Source organism: Centroberyx affinis, unplaced genomic scaffold (genome assembly GCF_046629955.1).
Source record: "Centroberyx affinis isolate AG114_WGS23_722 - 3 ecotype Tasmania unplaced genomic scaffold, CSIRO-AGI_Caff_v1 ptg005337l_1, whole genome shotgun sequence".
Lineage (NCBI taxonomy): Eukaryota > Metazoa > Chordata > Actinopteri > Beryciformes > Berycidae > Centroberyx > Centroberyx affinis.
Window position 1 is genome coordinate 1 of NW_027282665.1, and position 22,523 is coordinate 22,523.

The window sequence follows — 22,523 nt, forward strand, 5'->3', positions numbered from 1 at the left end:
TAAACTATTAAATAATGTATAAATTAATACCTTAGTTAACATGAAACACCATTAGTTATGTTTATTACCAGAGTTTACCATTGTGTGGTAACCATTGTTACCAGTGTTACCATTAAAGTCAGAAATTGGTGAGAAAAAAAAATAGTTTTTTTTTCTCATAAATGTAATCTCATAATTTAAGAGTTTTTTCTCATAATATTACCCCCCCCCTCCCCCCAGCTACAGTAAAAAAAAAAAAAAAATCACCTACAACGGCCCTAATGCAGTTGAGGACGATTCTCAGCTGTTTTTCTAATCTGTTGTCATCTGTCATTTTAACACGTTCATGTTAAAACCTCACATGTTAATCTGAGGCTGTGAAGTGAGACAGCGGACAGACTTCCCTCTTCTCTCCCGCTGAACCACTTCTCCTCTGCTGTCGAAAAATCCCCTCCGCCTCTCCTCGGCTCTTGTTCTGCTTCTTCGCTTCACACTTTCCTCTCACATCATGCCTGCAGTGTCACAGACGTTTCCCCTGCTTTACACCGGCTGCTTTAGGTTCTCACTGTTGCCCTCATTATTATTCACTGTGCCTTAAAGACATCATCATGCATGTCAGTCTCTCCTGGTTGAAAGTTGAGGAGAGGCTGACAGCATCACTCCTTGTTTTTGTTAGGAACATTAATGTATTGAAAATTCCTAATATTACCTCCACCAAGGAGGTAATGTTTGGCGGGGGTCTGCCTCTCTGAGTGCCATTCTAATTGTTTGTATAGTCAACTCACATTCAGCTCTAACATACAGACCTACACACCAGACATGCCACCAGAGGTCTCTACACAGTTCCTAAATCTAGAACACAGTCAAAGCAACACACAGTATTGTATCGAGCCATGGTTGCATGGAACTCACTTCCAGCTCAGATTGCTGAAGCACACAGTAAAGTCAAAGTCAAAGTCAACTTTATTGTCAGTTCTGCCATGTACAGGACATACAGAGGACCGAAAAGCCGTTTCTCTCAGATCACGGTGCAGGCAAATACAAGTACAAAACAAAACAACAAGGGTATAAAAAATACTAGGATAAAAAGGTACTAAAAAAGGACTAAGAATTTAAATAATTATAAGTTAAGCTGGGGTCTGGGAGGACAATAACAAGGCACAGATCAAGAACACTTGTCACTTGTTTTTTAAAGCAAGCTTTAATAAACAAGTGAAGCAACACCTAATAGCCCTACGCCTGTAACCACATTTTGTACTTTTTTTTTTTTTCTTGGATTGGAATATCAATATGTATATAAATAATGTTGTAAGATTTCACTTTGTATGTATATTCAGTGCTTATGAATTTAGCGCATATTAATATATATATATACAGTACTGTGCAAAAGTCTTAGGCACATGTAAAAGAAAAAAAAGTAAAGTGAAGATGCTTTCAAAAATAATTAAATGAAAAGTTTCTAAATATCAAAAAATGTACAATAAAGAGCAGTCTACTGACACACTAATGCAGAAAAAAATGAAGACACAATTTATATAAAAACTCTTGGGTACCTAAGACTTTTGCACAGTTCTGTATATATGTGTATATGAATAAGAATATGTATAGTAATATGTTTGTGAGACAGAATATTGTTAGTTATACTTTTCTGATTTTAATATCATTTGGTTGTTTTGTCTGTAAGTGTCTTATCTGTGGACCCCAGGAAGAGGAGCTGATGTTCTGCATCAGCTCATGGGGATCCTGATAAAATCCTAAATCCTAAACCCTCTGAACATCTGAAGTGTAAACGCGCCGTCCTCTCGCCGTCCTCTCGCCGTCCTCTCGCCGTCCTCTCGGCGCCGCGGCCTTTCCCCCAGTTCCCTCCTCTGTCATCACTTCCTGTATTTCAGAGCCGGTGTTTGTCGGCTCGGCGTTCGACCCGGCGGAGGAGAAGCTCTACTTCTTCTTCAGTGAAGTTGGGAAAGAGTACAGCTTCGTGGACAAGCTGAAGATCGCCCGAGTCGCCCAAGTCTGCAAGGTGAAGACAGAAAACACAGCAGGAGGATTTTGAACATTATTTTACGTTTGTAAGGAAAGTTTCTAGAACACACTGGGAGCATAATATGAAGCCTTCATCTTCATGGAGTTTTAATGTATGGGGATTCAGATTCAGTTTTTTAATGCAATTATTCAAGTTGGGCAATTCAAATTCAAATATAAATAATTTCAGTTTCTAGTGACACATATTTCTGCCCATATTAATGGTTTATTCAGCTGCAACCTGCTGCTTTAAGCCACATTCATATTTACAGTTACATTTACATTTTAGTCATTTCTGTGACTCCACTGAGCTCAACAGCAGAATAAGTTTCAGTTCCTTATGGAAGCTCATTCTCACCACTCAGTAAAATAAAACGTATTTTTTTCTTGAAATTCTGACTTTATTTCTTAGATGTCTGAATTTTTTTGTCTCACAATTCTGAGCTTTCATCTCATAATTCCGACTTTTTTCTCATGAATGTATGGCAGGCTATGTGTTCAATTTAAACCGGTCTCACAAGGCAGAACCTGGAAAGCCTTCTCTGCAAGATGAATTATACATTTATAAAGGACTATTTTCATGTATAAATTAATACCTTAGTTAACATGAACACCATTAGTAATTTACCAGACACATTAGTTAACTGTTAATTAAGGGTTAGGTAATGCTCATTAAGCATTAACTAACCCTTAATTAATGTACCCTTATTGTAAAGTGTTACCGCGGGAAGTGAAGTCACAATTCAGGGTTGTAACGTCTAAATTGTGAGAAAAAAAAAGTCAGAATTGTGAGAAAAACAAAAAGAATTCAGTTGTTTTTTATTTTATTCAGTGGCAGAAATGGGCTTCCATAGTTCCTAGATCACCAACATTACAAGCAACCAGCGGTAAGGAGGTCAAAGGTCAGGGCCTTACTGCACTTACAACAGTGGTTCTTAACGTAGGGTCCGGGGACCACCAGGGGTCCTTGGGGGAGTTCCAGGGGGTCCCCAGCAAATTGATGAATTGTTAAATTTCACCATTGTTTCATTTACAAGACGTTTGACAGAATTAGAGACACAAGAATGTAGAAGAATGACCGTTTAGATCATAGTTTCTCTGTTATCTCTCTGCCTACAATACAGACAGTCATGGAATTCTGGACAAAATCATATCTGACAATAAAAATATTCTCAGATTTGGGTTTGAGAGACAAAATATTGTAAAATGTTGGTCCGGGGCTCAAATGTGGACTAAATTAGGGGTCCTTGATATGAAAAAGGTTGAGAATCACTGACTTACAATATTCCTGTGACTGTAGAAGCATTATGTAAGAGTGAATGCTTGGAGAAGAAACAGAGTAAAAGCCCAACAGAGAGACAGAAGGGATTTTTAACAGTGAGTTCCCTCTCTGTCTGGCAGGACGATGTCGGGGGACAGCGGACTCTGCAGAAGCGATGGACGTCTTTCGCCAAATCTCCGCTCCTCTGCCAGCTTCCCAAACAGCTTCCCTTCAACGTCCTGCAGGACAGCTTCACCCTCCAGCCGCCAGGGGGCGCCGACACCGGAGACACGCGCTTCTACGGCGTCTTCACCTCCCAGTGGTACGACGAGGAAACCAATCAGACACAGAATGAGTTTATTCACTCAGTGCAGGAAATTTACAGGATTTACAGGAGAAAAATTTGATTTTAGATTACATTTTAAAGGTCCCATCTTCTCCACTTTTAGTTTTATTTAGTGTCTTTCTGTCCATTCAAAGCTGTGTGTGTGGTGTCATGAACCAAAAACACTCTCAATCCATTTCTCCACGTTCATTTTCCAGCATCTCTCTGAGCCTTACCGAGAACAGGCCGTTTCTGTCTCCGTGTCTTTAAGGCTCATTAATATTAACGACCCTCTGTTCCTATTGGCTAACCGTTTTGTGAAACGTGAGACGCCGCGGCCCGGCGGCTACAGGTAGGGAAAACTCTCCGGTAATAAACAATGACAACCGCTCAAAAAAACACTTTGTTAGTCTATTATTTCTTACAAAAATGATAATGAGCGAACCTTTGTGACATCACAAAGTTACAGAAGTCCAAACGGCTCGTTTAGAGGCTCGCTGCACTAATATGGATTGTGTGGATTTAGTTTTGATACTTTCACCATGTTTAGATAGACCATCCAACTCCTTTATCATCACTATTATCATGTCGCCTTATGTACCTTATGCACCAACCACAACAAGTCACTTTCCTTGTATGTGCAAACATACTTGGCATAATAAAGAATTCTGATCTGATGCTGATCACAGAGGCAAGGGGAATCCTGGTTTACATGATATGGGACCTTTAAGAGGGATATTTTTGCAGTGTAGTCATAATAGTAGTAATAGTTATAGTAATAGTAATAGGGTTGGGTACCGAAACCCGGTACCACTATGGCACCGGTTCCTTTACGACCGGTACCTACCGGACCGAATTGCAACTCAGATTTCGGTGCCTGGTCTGCCGATTGAAATATTCGCCCTCCGGTGCTTGGAAACCGCCCACGCTCCTTCACTACATTATCGTTTGGAGCGCCGCTTGTCTTCCTCTGTATGACGGCGCTCGTCAATGTCACATTTCGGTCGCTTAGCCAATCAGATAAAAGAAGAGGCGGGTCGTAAAAGTTTTCACTACCGATAACCTCCGGTTCATACAAACTGCCAGTTATTTGTTAACATGTAACGTGAAAAGTATATGAAAGGTAATTAAGGACAAATGGTTTAGTTCTAGGTTTAGTTCATTAAAAATAACTTTTAATAACTAGAATCACAATAAGTAGCAAATGTTGATGATGTCAGGACCGGAGTCATATTTTGCCAGAGAAGCAGAAGAAGAAGTTATATTTGGACAAAAGAACTGTTTAAGTAGAAGAATTTATAGAAGAGTAGAAGTCTAGAAGTTTGCACTGTTATTTATTAGTATTGTAACTGTTATTTACTGTTAAATTATTGTAGTTGACTTATTAATATATTGTTCAATTTCTTTGCGTTTGCAATGAAAAAAAAAACCTTCTTTAATGTTGTTTTTTTCGCTTTAAATTTTAAAAAGAATCGGTTCAGGCACCGTTTAGGCACCGGTATCGGAAAAATACGAAACGATACCCATCCCTAAATAGCAATAAGAGGAAGAGTGATATATGTTTTATCTCTGATCTCTGTCAGGTCCGTGGGTTCGGAGTCGGCGGTGTGCGTCTTCCAGCTGCGGGACGTCCGGTCGGTGTTCGCTGGGAGCTACCGGACGTTCGACATGCGGAGCCAACAATGGAGCCAGCTGCAGGAGAAACACTCCGACCTGGGGAAGGTGGGAGGATCACACTCACTGGTCTGAAATGTATAATAAGATGAAAATTAGAACCGCTCTCGCCAGCAGTTATCTTTAATGTTGGACTAACACCTTTCAAACACTCAAGTCAAATGTTGTGACTTTTGATGCTCTTTCATGACTCTTCTCACATCAACTAAAAACACCTCAAATCTTACATCTAAGATTTGAATGGAGTTTGGCGGGATGTAGAGTCTTTTTGGAGCCGACCCTAGTGGACGTTAGATGAACTGCAGCTTTCAGCCGCTTCCTTATTGGCTTCAAAATTCACCCGTGGTTTTGGCCGCTTGTTCTAGGCCCAGTGTTGTTCTCACTAATATTTATTTATTTTTATTTATGGTTTATTTGATAGGGACAGGTACAATATACATAGACAAACTGAGAACAGCTATCCGATGCAAGTATCATCGTGTTTATAGCGGATGCTAATTTGCACCCGTCCCTGGAAGGGCTTTTGTGAAAATAAGAGATTAAAACAGTGAGGTAAAAAGAAGGTAAACCGAGTACAGCAAGATACAATAGAGCACAAGGTAAAAAAAAAAAAAAAGGAAAGAAAGGAGGAAGGAGAAAAAAAAAGGTAAACTGAAAACTACAAGATACCAGAAAACACACATTTAGTAGTAACATAACTACAGAAAACTAGACATGAGTCCAAGTTTGTTGCTGAATGAACCAGGAGGATTTGGTAACTCTCTCTAAAGTGGTGAAGTCTGCAGCAGATTTCAGATCAGGCAGCGAGTTCCAGGACTTTTCTCCTGTCACAGACACAGCTGTCTGAGCACAAGAGGTTTTGCAGAATGAAACTTTACAGTTGAAGCTGCTCTGGTGGATCTGCTGCAGCTCTGTAGTCTCTTGATGTATTTACAGACCGGCTGAGGAGCAAGTCCATTTAAACATTTAAGTTTAGTTTGCAAAACTTAAAATCTTGTATTTACTTAAAATGCGGCAATGATGGTACCTTATTTGCTTTTTGTCTAAGATTTTCAAGGCCCGATTGTACAGACACTCTATGGATTTAATTACTGACTGGTTGGCCTGGGACCAGGTAGTTAAACCATAGGACAGATGTGAAAGTATCACTGAATTTAGAACATCAAGGCACAGTCAAATGTCAAGCAATTTCTTATTATATTATGATCTTTGTTATCATATTAATTCTAGGCCTGTTCCATTTAAAAGAACAACTGACATAAGTGCCACTGAATTGAGTGACTCTGTCTTGATGTTTTCATGACAGTGTGGACTGGAAAATGCTACAGATGCCGTTTTAGTAGAGGTGAAGAAGAGTTTCCTGACCAGCGACAGTGTGAAACCAGTCGGAGGCGTTCCGGTTGTCGTCTCTACAGGTCACCGCTACAGCCGGGTGGTTGCCATGACGACTCAGGCAGCCAACGGCAAAGAGTACACCGTCCTGTTCCTCCTCACCGGTGAGATTTGCCACAGTGAACAGTGCTGGTATTGGTGACATAAATATGTTCAATTCTGTTAAATGTTATTATTCACTTTCCAGACAAGTGCATTGAATATTACCATCAAAACAAGCATGATTGTTTTCAAAATGCAAATTCCTATAGATAAGAATGGCGTGAAGTTTCAAACAGGCCACGCCCACAAAGTGCGGTACAAGTGATCTGCCTCGCTCTATTTCTATGGGCAAAACAAAAAATCAACATTTTCTGTGGATGGCTTTTCTGTGTTCTGATCATTTTTGTGAAATGTATACGGTGTAAATAATTTGTCGTTACCTTTTCACAGTTATCAAAGACCTGCATCATCGTTAAAATATTATTTTCTGGAAGTCACAAAATGCTAACAAGCCTCCATACAAACTTCCGTCGAGTCGTGTTGCATTTTGAGACTTCTAGAATCTTATTTTAATGATCCTGCTGTTGTTTGACAACCGTGAAAAGGTAAACTTCAAATTATTTACATCATATACATTTCACATAAATTATTAAAACACAGAAAAAACAACCACAGAAAATGTTGATTTCCTGTTTTGCTCATAGAAATTGAACAGGGTTTCACACTTGAACCGCACTTTGCAGATGTGGCCTTTTTGCCGCGTCATCAACATTCTTATCTATTGCTGTGTGTAACTGTATGAAAAATCCTATTCTCTCCTTCTGTTCTTTAGAGGCTTTACAGCTACATAACAAATCTGCTACCAACCACCTGAGTCTCCATGATGGAGGAACAGTGTGAACTGTGTGTTAGTGAATAAAGTGTAAATGTGTGTGAAGCAGCTGAAGCAGAGAGCAGCTGAGTCAGCTTGTTGTGGTGTGGCTGTAGATCCATTCAGTAACGTTCTCAGTAAAAGTGAATAGTGTGATAAGGTGGATTTGTTTCCAAATGTAGGTTACTGTGACACAGTAAACTGTCTTGTCTTTAGCCCTAGTCTCTACTCCAAAACATGAAGAGTTGGAGCTTGAGAAGAGTCAGCTCAGTTAACCTGAACAAACTGTTAGCTAGCTAACTAGCCAGCAAACACACTGATGTTAATGTGAACACGCTAACGCTAGCTGCTACTAGCTACGTTAGCTAGTGTGCTAATCAGATGTGTTAACAACAAGACAGTGATGGTTAGCTGACCAGATGCTATGGTTAGCTAGCTAACAAGCTGACATTATCTAAACACTAAATCAATCAGATGGATCAGTGATGAAATGATCAGTTCAGTCAGAAACAGAAATGAACCGTCTGGTCAGTTCTGTGGAGACAGAAACACAGTCAGCTGTTCAGAGCTGAAGGCTGCGCTCGTGCGTTATTTGAAATGTTCTTACACGTCCCGTACATATATTCATCATTATTCTCTACAATGTCCAGAGTCTGGGTTCCTCCACAAAGTGGTTCTGTTGGATCAGGGTCCGCGGGTCGTCGAGGAGGTCCAGGTCTTCACGCAACCTCAGCCGGTCAAAACCATCGTCCTCTCCTCCTCCAAGGTGAACCTCAGGCCTTCAGACCTTCCTGTTTGAAATGATATTTTCCAGTACAGCCAAAGTTAATGACAGGCTGCTGGACGCTCTGTAGCCCAGAGGGTCGGGGGTTCGATCCTCCTCACGGTCCGAGGTGCTTCGCTCTGACAGAGGAACAGAAGTTGTTTTCTCCTTGGCACCTAATCTCTTTCCCTTGCACCTTGACCTCCTCCCTGTTGCTTGGTCTTGGTGATCTGGCAATTGAGGCTTATTCTGCTGTTGACCTAAAGTCTCTCTGGGTAAGATTTATCTGGGTCAGATAAATGCTCACAATGTAAACGTCATAGTGTTTTCATCAACCTTCATCAACACTTTAGCACTTACCAGTTTAATTCCTACAGTTTCTTTTTAAGCCGTCATGTTGTCAATGTCAAATGTATAGTCAAATGTCTTTTTTATGTCTTTAAGATGTTTTTATATGAAGCAACTGTCCAGCATCGGGTCAAACACTTCTCATGTTTTGTGATGTTTTTTATGTGAAGCAACGGACCGTAGCAATGTGCCCAAGACAAACTTCCCCTCGGGGACAATAAGGTTTACTCTACTCTACTCTACTAACCTGATTTCACATTAATACGTGAAATTTCTACTATGAGTTACTATGGGTTACATTACTAACCCTAACCCTAACCCTTTAGCTGAAGTTTTTCTTATTTAACCATGACCAAAGCCTTTCCCTAACCTTAACCAAGTTGTTTTAGTTGCCTAAACTTAACCGTTAGCCAACCTTTAGCTAAAAATGTTGTTTTTGTCACAGAATCCAATTTGTGGTGGAGGAACGTAATTTTCACAGAATTCGTGTCCACAGCAGGTAAATCTGCTAACCCAAACCCTAACTGTCATTTCACAACTTTTTAAGAGATCATGTTGGTCTTCCTGGTCCTGCAGGGTGTGGTTTATGTCGGGACGTCGGAGGGCGTGACCGCGGTTCCCGTGGAGAACTGCCCGTCCTACCGCACCTGCACCCGGTGTGTTCTGGCCAGAGACCCGTTCTGCGGATGGGACAACAGCAGGAAGGTCTGCAGCAGCCTGGGCAGCAGTCCTACCAACATGTGAGAGACGCAGTTATTATCAATATTAACAAAGTGGGACTTCTCGTAAAAACACAGTCAGCCCCGTGTTCTCACTGACAGAAGGTCGTTTCCCTCCGCAGGGCCCAAGACCTGGAGAACGGCAACGTGGGAAAAGAATGTCCGCGTCAAACCGAGGCTGAGCCGGTCTCAGGTAATGTCTTCCTCAGTTAAAGACATTGGGCCTCATGCAGCAACTTCCTCTTAAATTTTCTTATATTTTCTCTTCATTTTCTGTTAAGAGAAAAAATAAGAGAAGTCAACTCCAGATGCACCAAACGTTCTTAACCATCCAAATCTGCTCTGACCCAGGTGGGCCGATTGTTTATTAGCATAGGTAACGCCCCCTAAACACCATATAAGGGCAGGTGTTGTGCCGTGTGCAGATACTCTGGCACATGGCCAAGAATTGGAGAGCTGCTCTTGGCGATCTGAACCGGCTCACAGCCGTTCATCCGCCTCATCAGATAGATCTGTGTGATCTGTAAAAACTCTTCTGTTCTCTGTAGGTCTGGATGGACAAAGCATCAGAGCAGCATGTCAGCCATTCAGAAGCTGAACCACGCAATATCATCCAAGGGTTTTTATAGTCTTAATTGGGATCAATGGACCATATTTATTTAGCCCACAAATTTAATAATCCAATCATTATAATTACTCTAAAACATATAATAATCTAAATTTGATTATATGATATTCATGCATTTTTTTAGGTTCCTCAAATTTAAAACTTACGTTTTCTTGTGTTGGACAAACAATTTGTGGACTGTGAAAACAAGATGTTTTTCTTCTTATCTTGGTAAGAGTGCTATCGAACACTCGTAAAATTTTCTCTCACCTAAGAGAAGAGCAAAAATAAGAAAACATTGGTGAATCCCAGAAATCAACGGGTACTAACAAAATAAGAACAAATCGTGGATACGAACAAAAATAAGAGAAAATGTGTTCGTATATCGCTTCCTGCATGAGGCCCAATGTGCTGACACACAATATGAACAGATTATAGTATGAGAAGAGTTTATTTCCAAAACATACTAACCATATAGTCATTTGGAAAAACTCATTACCTGAAGTTCATCATCCAGTGTGTAAAAGTCTCATTTAGTGGACCAATGACTTCAGTTCCCTACTGTCCTTCATTTGGTTTGTAGGAGCTGTGTTGCATCACCTGACCCCTCGCTCTCTATACACGCTCTTTCACCTGTATTGCTGTTCTTTGAATTGGTATTGATTGCTGAAATGTTTCTGTCCTACAGTGGAAACATTTTTGAATAAAGCAGTGAGGCTTCAGTGTTCGAAACTTTCTAACCTGGCGACCTGGACCTGGACCTCTCCTGGGTTCAGCAGCCTGCCAGAGGAAATCTTCCTCCAGTCTGCAGACGGCAGCCTGTCCTTCCTGGCCTCCTCCGACACCCTGGGGACCTACCGCTGCGTCTCAGAGGAAGGAGAGTACCGGGAGGTCGTTGCTAGGTATACTGTCAGACAGAAGGCCCCCCCCCGCTCCATGAGACCCCCCCCGACGACCGCCGTCCAAAGGAAGACCGGCGTAAACCCTCCAGAGGACACGCGAGCCGAGGAACCGACTTTCACAGCGGAACCTCCCAGAGACCCGGAGGAAAACCCGACCAGGGAACCCGCCTCCGTCAGCGAAGATGAGACCATCCCCTACGAGGAAGAAACGGGATCCGAACCCCCCGCGCACGACTACCGCCTGCCCGCCGGAACGGACTTCGCCGTGACCGACGAGACCCTGGACCCCGGGGCCAGGAAGGACCCCAACCAAACTCTGAAAGAGAAGAGCTACCACAGCGAGCTGGTGGTGGTTTCCCTCCTGCTGGCGGTCTGCGTCTGCCTGATGATGGTCGGGCTCTACAGGTGGCGCCAGAGGAAGCCGGGTCTCAAACCGAGTCCGCTGGTCAGTCCGCGGGAGAGCGGCGAGGCGAAGGGGTCGCTGGAGAGCGTTCCCTCGCTCAGCCTGGAAGACTCGCCCTCTGAGCTGAAGGTCTTGGAGTGACGCTGCTGTGAAAACTTCGTACCTCAGATTTTGGTTTTAACTTCAGCTGAAGGATCACGTGCCGCCTCAGAGCTCATCATCAGCTTCTACTTTTACATTTGGAAGTCATGAATACAACTTGAACCAGCACAGAACGACTCTGTGCTGCAGAATAAAGAGGAGACAATGCACAGCGGGCATGTAGTTGATATTTAAATATATTTACATGAATTATGAATTTGCTAAGATGTAAAATGCAAAAAGTTAAGCTGAAGTGAAAAATATAAACATACAAAAATGTGAATTATTTCCATCAGTAGTTGCTCTCTGCCTCCTAAACGTCACTTTTCATGACTTTTCCCGTCTGTTTTCCGCCTGTTGAAGCAGCTTGAAGGCTCTTCTGTGCTGAGAAAACGCTCAGGAAACCTTTTGAAAACCTTGAGATGCCTGGTGGGCAAATCCAAAGACGCGGCCGTCTGTCGTCCTTCTTGAAAAGTCGACGTTTTGGACACCAAACGCGTCGCTTAACAGTTAATTTGTGTTCATTTAGAAGATTATATGATGGACTTTTTGGAGAAGCGTGTTTTATATCAAACCGCCTGAGTCACATGTCAGAGAGACTGTGGGGGGAAATTCAATATCGTTTATCAATAGAATCATATTGTGATTAGATAATGATGATCGGGTTATCGTAATATCCCATTCTTTTGTATAAATTAATGATAAAAAGCAAATATCAATTAAAATCGTTTGAAATTTGGGATTATTATCTGAAAATTATATTGATCATACTTCATGTTACCATGCAGATCAATTCGATGAACATCAGTTTTATTATTGAACGTGATTTTGCATGTTGCTGTCGTGTGAAAACCTCGGAGCTCCAGCTGTTTTTTGATGTTCATGTTTTAACTTCAGTTGTTTTCCTCTGAGCTCAGAAAACTGATGAAACTCTTTAAAACCCTCTGGCTGATTTTCTTCGTTTTTTCTTTTCGTTTTTCTTTTCGGAGATAACGAGGTTTTCACCTGACAGTGATGAATGTTACACACCTGTTTCAAAAGTAGGCATACATGTTTATATACATTATTACTACTCACTGCGTTATTGAATATTTTTCATTTGTAATTTTAATTCATGGTTAAAGGGCCACTTCACCGATTTTCAACCACATGTCTGCTGACAGGTGGCATGTTGTGTGTCGGGTCAGACTGGAGAGAAGGCTGAAAATTGTCGGTCTTTTAATTGTTTATATCAATCGAATGTTGAATTATTTTGTTCAAATGTCTCTGCTTCGTTTTTCATTTTTCAAACTTGTAAACCTGCTTTTTAAAAACAGAGTATACTGTATATCGATATCGGAATAATTTATTATCATGATATTAGTTTTGTCCAAACGGCCCGGTCCTTTCTGCCTCGCTGCCTGAACGCACAGCTATAGATTATAGATTATTGTATGAATATTATTGAATGTTTATGAGCAGAATGATATGTAGTCTGTCCTGCCTTTATGTGATTCTGACTGAAGTCTGTGATGATTTATTGAAGTTTTAAATTCTGTCACAAATCACATCAGCACACTGAACAGCATCCTGACGGAGAATGAACTCATGACCACATCTGATGCTCTTATAGAGTTTTATTTACTTCAAAAAAACAGCAGTTTCTCTTCATGTGCTGAACTGAACTTGGGAGAAATGTGAATGTTTAATGACTTTGAATGTAATGAAGAACGATGTGTCAACAAGACGCTTTGCTGTCCATTTATTGTACTTAGTGATTCAAATTATTCTGATTTATTTACCAAAAAAACAAACTGTTCAATAAAAGGCAGATACAGAGACCAGTCTGTGGTTTTGTTGCTAAAAGTGAGAGTCTCTCCTTCCTCAATCCCAGCCTGTCTCTCTGCTGCAGTGCATGCTGGTCTCTCTGCTGCTCCTGTGGTGGAGAAACTGGTCTCTCTCCTCTTCTCTAATGGATCTCTCCCTGTGTGATTGTTGAACGTCTCTCTGTACAAAATGGCGGCTCTAGAAAGAAGAAGCCCCTCGCTCTTTGATCCTGAGGGACTGACACCAAAACCTGACGTTTACCGCTGAGGTTTAGACATTTCATTGTTTTAGATGTTTTAATTGTCATTTTTTAGACATTTTCACATATCATCGTCTGTGATTGGCCGGTTATCCACCAAGAAGAGAAACACAACAAACTGCTGAACGGAGGCAGAGATGGACAGAACATCACCAGCTTTCTTTTTTAAACAGTGTTAAAGTGTTTTAGGGAGTTTCCCTGTAACATTTCCCAAAGATTTTTCCGTTTCTCACCCTCGAGTCAAGTGTCATCGAACGCACTGGTTCCCAACCTGGGGGCCCCGACCCCTACTAGGGGTCGCCAAAGCTTCACGGGGGGTCGCAAGGCCTTCTTGGTTTTAAGGGGTGTAAGAAAACTTAAAAATATATATATACAGTATCTCAGCATTTTATAATTTCTGTGAAGAAAAAAACTAAATGTAGGCTAATTGTTATTTTTAAAGTTTAGATGTTTTTTGAAGATATAAAGGAGGATAAGGGCTCGGTGAAGACATGAACACATGAAGCTGTATTCACTTATTCACTCTGCTGAACAGCCTCGTCCTGCTTTAGAAAAGTTCAGTTAAAACAACCAGAGAGCGTCAGGGAGAAGAAAACACTGAATCTGTCTGAAATTAGCATAATAAATATGTATGATAGTTAAAAATAAATAATACAGAGAATTGTATAAAACGTTCCTAAAAATATCAGGAAAACTAATCTCTGATGCAATATTCACATAATCTGCTCAATATTCATCCAATTTGCTCGTTTTACACAAACTTCCTGCAGTTATTGCGTTCACTGTTTGGGTTAACTGTACAGATATCAGTTGTTCTGTGCTGTTATTGTTATGCATTGATTATAATATGAAATATCCATAAAATATGTCACTTCGTCAGGGGTCGTCTGTTTACTCAGTGAGAGAATATGGCTCCTGAAGGAAAAAGGTTGGGAAGCTCTGACCTAACGAGCTAAAGAGGCATCTGGATATTATTTTATCTCTGACTGAAGGTTGAATGGTTCTTCTTCTCTTCTCTTTAATCCAACAGATATTTACCCAGAATGCTTTAGCTCTCAGCCTGCAGGCGGTTCAGCTCTACTTGTTTATCTCATGGATGTAAACAAGGGTTTATCTGCATTGTTGTGGAGTGACGTGTCTCTTTAAATCAGAAATGTGAAATTTGAGGCGGAGGAGGAAGTAGATTACTGGAAATGAAGCTGTGGAGAGTGGGATGATGCATTCACGGGTTGTCGGAAATATCACTATTAAGAATTGAGCCCAAATGAGTCGACCCAACAAAGTGGTAAGTATTTAGATACTCCAATATTTTACTAAATATCTCACTAATGAAACAACCAATAAAAACTGTTTTTGCTACAGCGTGCAGTTTGTTCTCATTTCCAACCAAAAGCTCCTAAATGAACTGGCTTTTCTTGTTTACGTGCTTAGGCGGAGCCCCTGAAGGCAGCATGAGTAAAACCAGCCAACAACAATTGATCCAAGTTCACATGAGACACTTCCGTGTTAACAGTGAACCTGCAGTTTAACACAGGTAAGCTCCTCTAATGGCACTGTACAGCTTCATTTGGATTAAGATAAAGAATTTTAGATATTTAAAACTGATGATTTTACTTCTAACAGCCTTTGCTGTGCTTCAGTCCTCAGCTGTCTGCTGATAAACAAATAGCGCTGCGCCACAGACTTCAGGCTTCAGGCTTCAGGCTTCAGGCTTCAGACTTCAGGCTTCAGGTTTCAGACTTCAGGCTTCAGGCTTCAGACTTCAGGCTTCAGACTTCAGGCTTCAGGCTTCAGGCTTCAGGCTTCAGACTTCAGGCTTCAGGTTCAGGTTTCCACATGAAGCTTCTGCTTTGGTTTCGTAGCTGAAGGGAAATGTGAAGTTTGGAGATGAAACAAATCTTTCAGTCTGCTGAGTGTCTTTACTCACACTTCTGTCACGCTGTTGGACCAGAACTGTTTAACCCTGTGTGATAAGAAGTAATTCCTTCCAGGACATGCTGCTCTGTGGTGTAGACAGAGCTGTACGCCAAACTCTATTCAAAATCTGTCAGTTTCTTGCTGCCTTGCTCATCGGCAGCAAACTCACCTGATAGAACAAGACTGAAGATGTTTTTCTGATTCCTGTCGGTCTGCTGGTTAATTCGGCTTCATATAATCCACCAGGCAGCACTGTACTTCAGCGGAATCCAGGTTTTAGTTTGGTTCTTCTTCAGTTTTAAACGCACCAGCGCATTGAGCAGAGTGAACTCATTTTATTATTACTTAACAGACGCTTGGTGGAAAGTATGTATCATTTAAATATTTAATTGAATAATTTAATATTATTTGAACATGAAAAACTGCTTTCAAAGTTGTAGTAACGGAATTATTTCACATATTGGACCGCTGCTCAGGTCAGAATCCATTTTGCAGCAGGTTGGAAACCACCGCTGGTTGTAAATCAGCCAAAATAAACAAGAACATTTAACCCATTGAGATCTGGACTGAAGACTCTGGGAACTTTATGACTCCCCAGATCATAGTTACTGATATGTAATAACTAAATATGTTATTATTATGTTCTTATTACGATGAACAGTAATAATCCCATAATCGCTCTATACAGATATTACAGAGAAACTGATATTTGCTGCACATTATAGGAATATTATAGTGATGCTGTAGGAAATAAAAATCCCATGCAGGTCACTATAAACTAAATTTTTTTTTAATTATTTCACTTGGGATGTCTGAAGTGAAAGATGTGTTGAAATGTTTTCAGGGTTAGAAACTGATTCCCCCTGAAGTCGAGGAAATCCTGAGTGATTTGAATCTTTTTTGGATTGACTGAAGGAGGTTTGGGCCGATATTTAATAATATCGAGTATCGTGATATTTCACAAATATCGCAACATTTTTCTGTGGTATTGAATATCGACTTACACCAAATGGCCATTGTTTTTTCTTGAATAGTAAGATAAAAATTCTAGGCTATTAATAATAATAATAAGAAGACCAATTTATTATTATAAATTACTATTATTATTATTATTATTATTTACTCACACTTCACTTCACTGTCTGAGTGTTTCTGTCACTTCTGTGTCGGTCAGATCGTAACGATGACCTTTGACCTCGACCTGCTGACCTCTCTGTGGTTCTCCTGGTTTGTGTTTTCCCAGCTCTCCCTGCTCTCTGTGACCTCTGACCTCCATCATGTCGTCCGCCTCCATCACCACGACCGGCGGGGTCGTCGTGGTCACCCAGGTGTTTCCTCAGGACCAAAACGGTAAAATCCTGGCAGGCCCCGCCCCCGTGACAGGCCCCGCCCCCGTGACAGGCCCCGCCCCCGCCAAGCAGTCCGACATGACGGCCTCCTTCCTGCGGGGGGAGCCGCAGTCCCTCGGGGTGAGACGCTGAGAAACTAACTGCAACAATCAGGAGTAGATGGTTCTGGGCTCATATGTACGGAAGCCCACTGAGGACAAATATTCATGCATTTTTATTTACGCCATTTTCCCTTGATAATGAGGTAACTGTCTTTGTTTTCTGGAGATATCAAGTTATTTATGTCGTTATCATAGGGCTGGGCGATATGGTTGAAATCAATATCATGATAATCATAAGGATTTTTCTCTATATCAATATATCATGATATGGTTCATGTATGCAAAATCACGTTAAATAATCAAATTAATGTTCATCTCATTGAACCGAATGGTGATGTCAGGTGTGATGTCAAACAAAACAGAAATTTTCAAATAATATTCCTACCATACCTCATTTTATCAGAGTTTTTAAGTAAAATTTGCTTGTCATCATCAATTCAGACAGCAGGAATGTGTCACGATATTAAAATATCTTCATATCATCACAATATGATTCCACTGAAAGACGATAAACGATAATATTGAATTATCGCCCGGCCCTACGTTATCACCAGATGACACGTTTTGTTTTCCCAGATAATGAGATAATTTTCTCATTATCTGGAGGAAACAAATTAACGGACAGAGTCATTATCTTGTTAACTCAAGAAAACAAAACAGTTTTCCTGAAAATCTTCTTGAGATCTCGGGGGAAAAAAATGTGATAATTTTCTCGTTATCTCAGGAAAACAAAATGCGTTTGTTTGTGAACAGCCTGCATCAGCCTGTGCTCACTGTTCAGCTAAGAAGCTAACTAGCTAGCAATCGACTCAGATTCTGTACTATTTGGTTTTTCTTTTCTTTTCTTTTTTATTATTAGTGAAAAGTGATAACATAAAACTGATAGATAACAAAACATAGTGTGTACATTAAATGTCGTTAAGTAGCATCGCTAAGTAGCAATCAGTCAACTTTGCTGTACAGTTGGTCAGTAACGCTAACTTCAGGCTACAACAGGAAAACCATGATTGTACTTTCTGTGTTATATAATATTAATTCATCTTTTTTCCTCAGGTCAACACGGACAAACAAGTGTTTCTGTTGGCCGGCTGTGTGACTTTGCAGGTTTTCAATTGACAAACGTGCGGTACAAACCTGTGTGTGTGTGTGTGTGTGTGTTTGTGTGTGTGTGTGTGTGTGTGTGTGTGTGTGTGTGTCTGTGTGTGTGTGTGTGTGTGTGTGTGTGTGTGTGTGTGTCCAGATCGTGCAGATCTTCATCGGCCTGGTGTGTGTGCTGCTCAGCCTGGCGGCCATCTTGCCGGCTCAGCTCCTCCACGCTCCGCTCTTCATCGGCGTCGCTGTAAGTCGACTCGGTTACTCGGCACCAGTAATAGATTACTCTTTTCCAAAGTAATGTGATTACTTCTGACTCTTTCCTCAGTAGGGTCACCCGTTCCTCCTCCTCTCTTGTTCTCAGTCAGGATCAGCCGGTCCTGATTTGTTTTTTGGTGGTTTTATTGTCTCTGTTTGTTTTGAAATGAGAGAAACAGATTGAACTGACTGTAGATCCAGAGACTCCAGAACAGAAACACTTTCTTCAGCTTCCTCATTAATGTTTCGTTTCAATTATTAAGTTATGTTGGTTTAGTGAAGTTCAGTTTGGCTGAGGTTTAGTTTCATTTAGTTGAGGTTTAGTTTAGTCTAGTGTCGTTAAGGTTTAGTTTAGTTCAGTTTAGTTTTGTTGAGGTTTAGTTTAATTTAGTTGAGGTTTAGTTTAGTTTAGTTTAGTTTAGTTTAGTTCAGTTTAGTTTAGTTTAGTTCAGTGTAGTTTAGTTTAGTTTAGTCTAGTTTAGTTCAGTTCAGTTTAGTTTAGTTTAGTTCAGTGTAGTTTAGTTTAGTTTAGTCTAGTTTAGTTCAGTCTAATTTAGTTCAGTCTAGTTTAGTTCAGTCTAGTTTAGTTCAGTCTAGTTTAGTTCAGTTCAGTTCAGTTCAGTTTAGTTTAGTTTAGTTTAGTTTAGTTTAGTCTAGTCTAGTCTAGTCTAGTCTAGTCTAGTTTAGTTTAGTTTAGTCTAGTCTAGTTTAGTCTAGTCTAGTTTAGTTTAGTTTAGTTCAGTCTAGTTTAGTTTAGTCTAGTTTAGTCTAGTTTAGTTCAGTCTAATTTAGTTCAGTCTAGTTTAGTTCAGTCTAGTTTAGTTCAGTCTAGTTTAGTTCAGTTCAGTTCAGTTCAGTTCAGTTTAGTTTAGTTTAGTTTAGTTTAGTTTAGTTTAGTCTAGTCTAGTTTAGTCTAGTCTAGTCTAGTTTAGTTTAGTTCAGTCTAGTTTAGTCTAGTCTAGTTTAGTCTAGTCTAGTCTAGTCTAGTTTAGTTCAGTCTAGTTTAGTTCAGTCTAGTTCATGGTCACAGTGATGAAGTGATTTCTCCTGTTCCTTCCAGTTCGTTCTGTCCGGCTCGCTGGCTGTGGCGGCGAGAAGAGGAACTACAGTCGGACTGGTGAGTCTGAACAATAACAATGATACTAATCGACTATAAAAAGACCTTTTATTTAAGTAGGTTTTGAAAAGGGATTTCAAGGGATTTTAAGACAGTTGTCCAGGTGTTTGCCTGGATCTTTAGTCCTGCTGAGGTTCTTGTTGTTTGTTCTCAGATCCGGGCGACGCTGGCGTCCGGCCTGCTCAGCGCTCTGCTCGCTCTGATGGGCGTGGCCTATCTCTGCTGGCAGCTGGCCGATCGCTCCGCCTCCTTCCAGCTCTGCGGCGTGATGACCGACTCTTACAGACACAGTGAATACGAGTCGGCCAAGCGGAAGTGCCTGGAGATGGCGAGACAGCTGACCGTAAGGAGCAGAGACTTACAGACTGAGCAGATGAAAGAGAGAGGATTAGTTTTCAGGACTGTGTTCCTAAAGTAATTCATTAGAATTAACAAACAACTTCATTTTATCCCTGAAATGTCTTAATTTTTCCATTACGTAAACTTATACCTTTTTTGCAGGTTTACAGGCTTATTAATGAGTTATTAATGTAAACTAACAGTCTCCCTACATTTTTAATTATATTAAAATGTAAGGAGTCAAAGGGGATTTTGCATGAATTAAGGGATTAATTCATCTAAATTAATGTAAATGTATGGTTATTTTAAGTTTTTAGTGGTTCAGAATTTATTAACAATTAAATAATAATAATAACAAAAGAGAAAGGAAGCCAGGATAAAGTAGTAAGAAGAAGAACGGCATCACAAGAACAGAATAATACAGAAAATACAAGAAAAATTAGATAAAACAGGATTAGATATAAGGAATAAAAATAAATTAAAAGAATTCAGAACTCTGCAGAAGTTCAGACTGTAGGAGGATATCTCTGGAAGGTTTTTAGGGTTTCCATGAAAGATTTATATTCCTGTAGTTTCTGATCTGATCGGTGCTGAAGGTCTGACTTGTCCCTGTGTTCCTCTGCAGCGGGTTCTGGACGGACTTCACGGTCTGGTTCTGGTTCTGCTGGTCCTGGAGGTTTGCGTGGCCGTCACTCTGTGTGTCTTCTCCGGTAAAGCCCTCACCCGCCGCGGACGCTCCGCCCCCTTCACGGTAAGACTCCAGGGTCTCGGGTCTCAAACCCCCGACCAACTTCAGATCAGAGTTCACCTGGATCCACCGCAGCAGTCGGATTCAAGACCAGCTGGTCCTGATAGGTTATACCAGTGAATCTCAACCTTTTTTATATCAAGGACCCTAATTTAGTCCACATTAGAGCCACAGACCCCCATTTGATGAGATTTTGTCTCTCTGACCCAAATCTGAGAATATTTTTATTGTCAGATTTGATTTAGTCCAGAACTCCATGACTGTCTGTATTGTAGGTAGAGAGATAACAGAGAAACTATGATCAGAACAGTCATTCTTCTACATTCTCTAATTGTGTTAACTTCTTGTAAATGAAATAATGCTGAAGTTTAACAGTTCATCAATTTTTTGGGGACCCCCTGGAACCCCCTCAAGGACCCCTGGTGGTCCCCGGACCCCACGTTGAGAACCACTGGGTTATACGATAACTTCAGTCTAGTTAAGCTGAGGTTTTGTTCTGTCTAGTTGAGGTTTAGTTTGAGGTTTAGTTTAGTTTAATTTTGTTGAACTTTAATTTTGTCTTGTTGAGGTTTAGTTTAGTTTGGTTGAGCTTTAGTTCAGTTCAGTCTAATTTAGTTTAGTTTAGTTCTGTCTAGTTTGTGGTCACAGTGATGAAGACGGTGATTTGTCCTGATGACTAATGATAATAATACTACTAATAATTATAATAATATTTCTATAGCGTTCATCTCAAAGCAGAGTTTATAAAGTGCTTTACAGCAAGGCATGAAAACAAGAATAGTAAAATAAATAGAAAACGCATTCAAAAGAAACTGGTCAGAATACAAATTAATACATAAAATAGAATAAGATTAAAACATTTTCAGAAACAACACAAGATGTAAAGTGGGTGACATCCAGAGCGATGACACATAACCAAGAGGATTCAAGTGGATTTGAAGTGATTTGACAGATTCTGTTGGTTGCTGGACTCTGTGTGAGAGTTTGACCTTTGACCTGCAGGCGGCGGTGGTGAGCGGCCACGCTGCGACGGCCAATCAGGCGTCGGTGTACGGCAGTGACGTCGCCCTGCTGGACAGCGAGGAAACGGCCTCCGTCCCGCCGCCGTACTCCCCCTGAGGAAAATACTGCTGTGGTACTACAGAGGACAGAATACTACATCAGAGTACTGCGATACTGATACTGATACTGACTGTCATGATAATCTGTCCAACAGTTTCTGAACTGGTGTGAGCTCTCTCTCTCTCTCTCTCTCTCTCTGTCTCTCTCTCTCTCTCTCTCTCTCTCTCTCTCTCTCTCTCTCTCTCTCTCGCTCTCTCTCTCTCTCTCTCTCTCTCTCTCTCTCTCTCTCTCTCTCCCTCTCTCTCTTTCTCTCTTCCCCCCCTCTCTCTCGCTCTCTCTGTCTCTCTCTCTCTCTCTCTGTCTCTCTCTCTCTCTCGCTCTCTCTCTCTCTCTCTCTCTCTCTCTGTTATTTTCTATTAAAACCGATTGAACTTCATGTTTTTGGGGAAGCTTTTGAAGTTTCTGTTTCAGTTGATCACGATCACAGATGACTTTCTTCCGCTCGCTTGTTTGCACTTTCTCCATTAATTCAATAAACTGAAGATTTGTGTGTTATACCTCTTTTTGTCTGTCGTCCTTCTGGAAGAAAAGCCGAGGTTGGTTTGTGTCTACAGGACACAGATGGAGGGCAAGATGGACTCGAACACACGGACACAGCAGTACAGGACAGACTGATGGTACAGGACAGACTGGCAATACTGTACTTATTGTGTGTAATTATTAGATTTTGTTATATTTTTGGTACTTTAGTAACAGAACAAAACTATATTCCTGTTCTTTCCTACTCTACAACGTTTTCTTATATTGAAAAATGTTTTCATGAAAATGAAAACTCCAACCATGTTCTCTGGTTGGAGTCAACATGGACAAAGAGCTAGAATAACTCCGGAAGTACGGCGATTTTGCCTTCAAAATAAAAGCCTAAAATGCCACTTCAGGAAAATAAAGGAGGAGAAACTATTAGGGCGTGTATAATAACTAAAATAATAAGTTATGGCAATACAGTGCACTCATTACAGTAAATATGAAGTGAGATTCTGGCTGGTAAATAGGCATTTATTCTGCAAAATATCATTTTCACAGCAT

The 22,523-nt window shown here is 40.7% G+C and overlaps 2 protein-coding genes across 2 annotated transcripts; both read left to right on the forward strand.

Moving 5' to 3' along the window:
* Nucleotides 1-1,777: 1,777 nt before the first annotated feature.
* LOC139667157 (semaphorin-4A-like) lies at nucleotides 1,778-13,204 on the forward strand (the record flags this gene model as incomplete). The annotated part of the gene is made up of 8 exons (XM_071546577.1): nucleotides 1,778-1,999; nucleotides 3,403-3,584; nucleotides 5,171-5,309; nucleotides 6,568-6,757; nucleotides 8,157-8,272; nucleotides 9,194-9,357; nucleotides 9,459-9,529; nucleotides 10,632-13,204. Coding segments are annotated over 8 exons (1,842 nt in total), but the record flags the coding sequence as incomplete, so codon positions are not given.
* A 1,700-nt stretch (nucleotides 13,205-14,904) lies between these two features.
* LOC139667158 (membrane-spanning 4-domains subfamily A member 4A-like) lies at nucleotides 14,905-21,994 on the forward strand. Its single transcript, XM_071546578.1, has 7 exons — nucleotides 14,905-14,988; nucleotides 16,615-16,840; nucleotides 18,062-18,160; nucleotides 19,232-19,288; nucleotides 19,443-19,631; nucleotides 20,253-20,378; nucleotides 21,378-21,994. Exons 2-7 carry the CDS (start codon nucleotides 16,649-16,651, stop codon nucleotides 21,492-21,494), a joined length of 780 nt encoding a protein of 259 aa, XP_071402679.1. The 5' UTR covers nucleotides 14,905-14,988; nucleotides 16,615-16,648; the 3' UTR covers nucleotides 21,495-21,994.
* The last annotated feature ends 529 nt before the right edge of the window (nucleotides 21,995-22,523 follow it).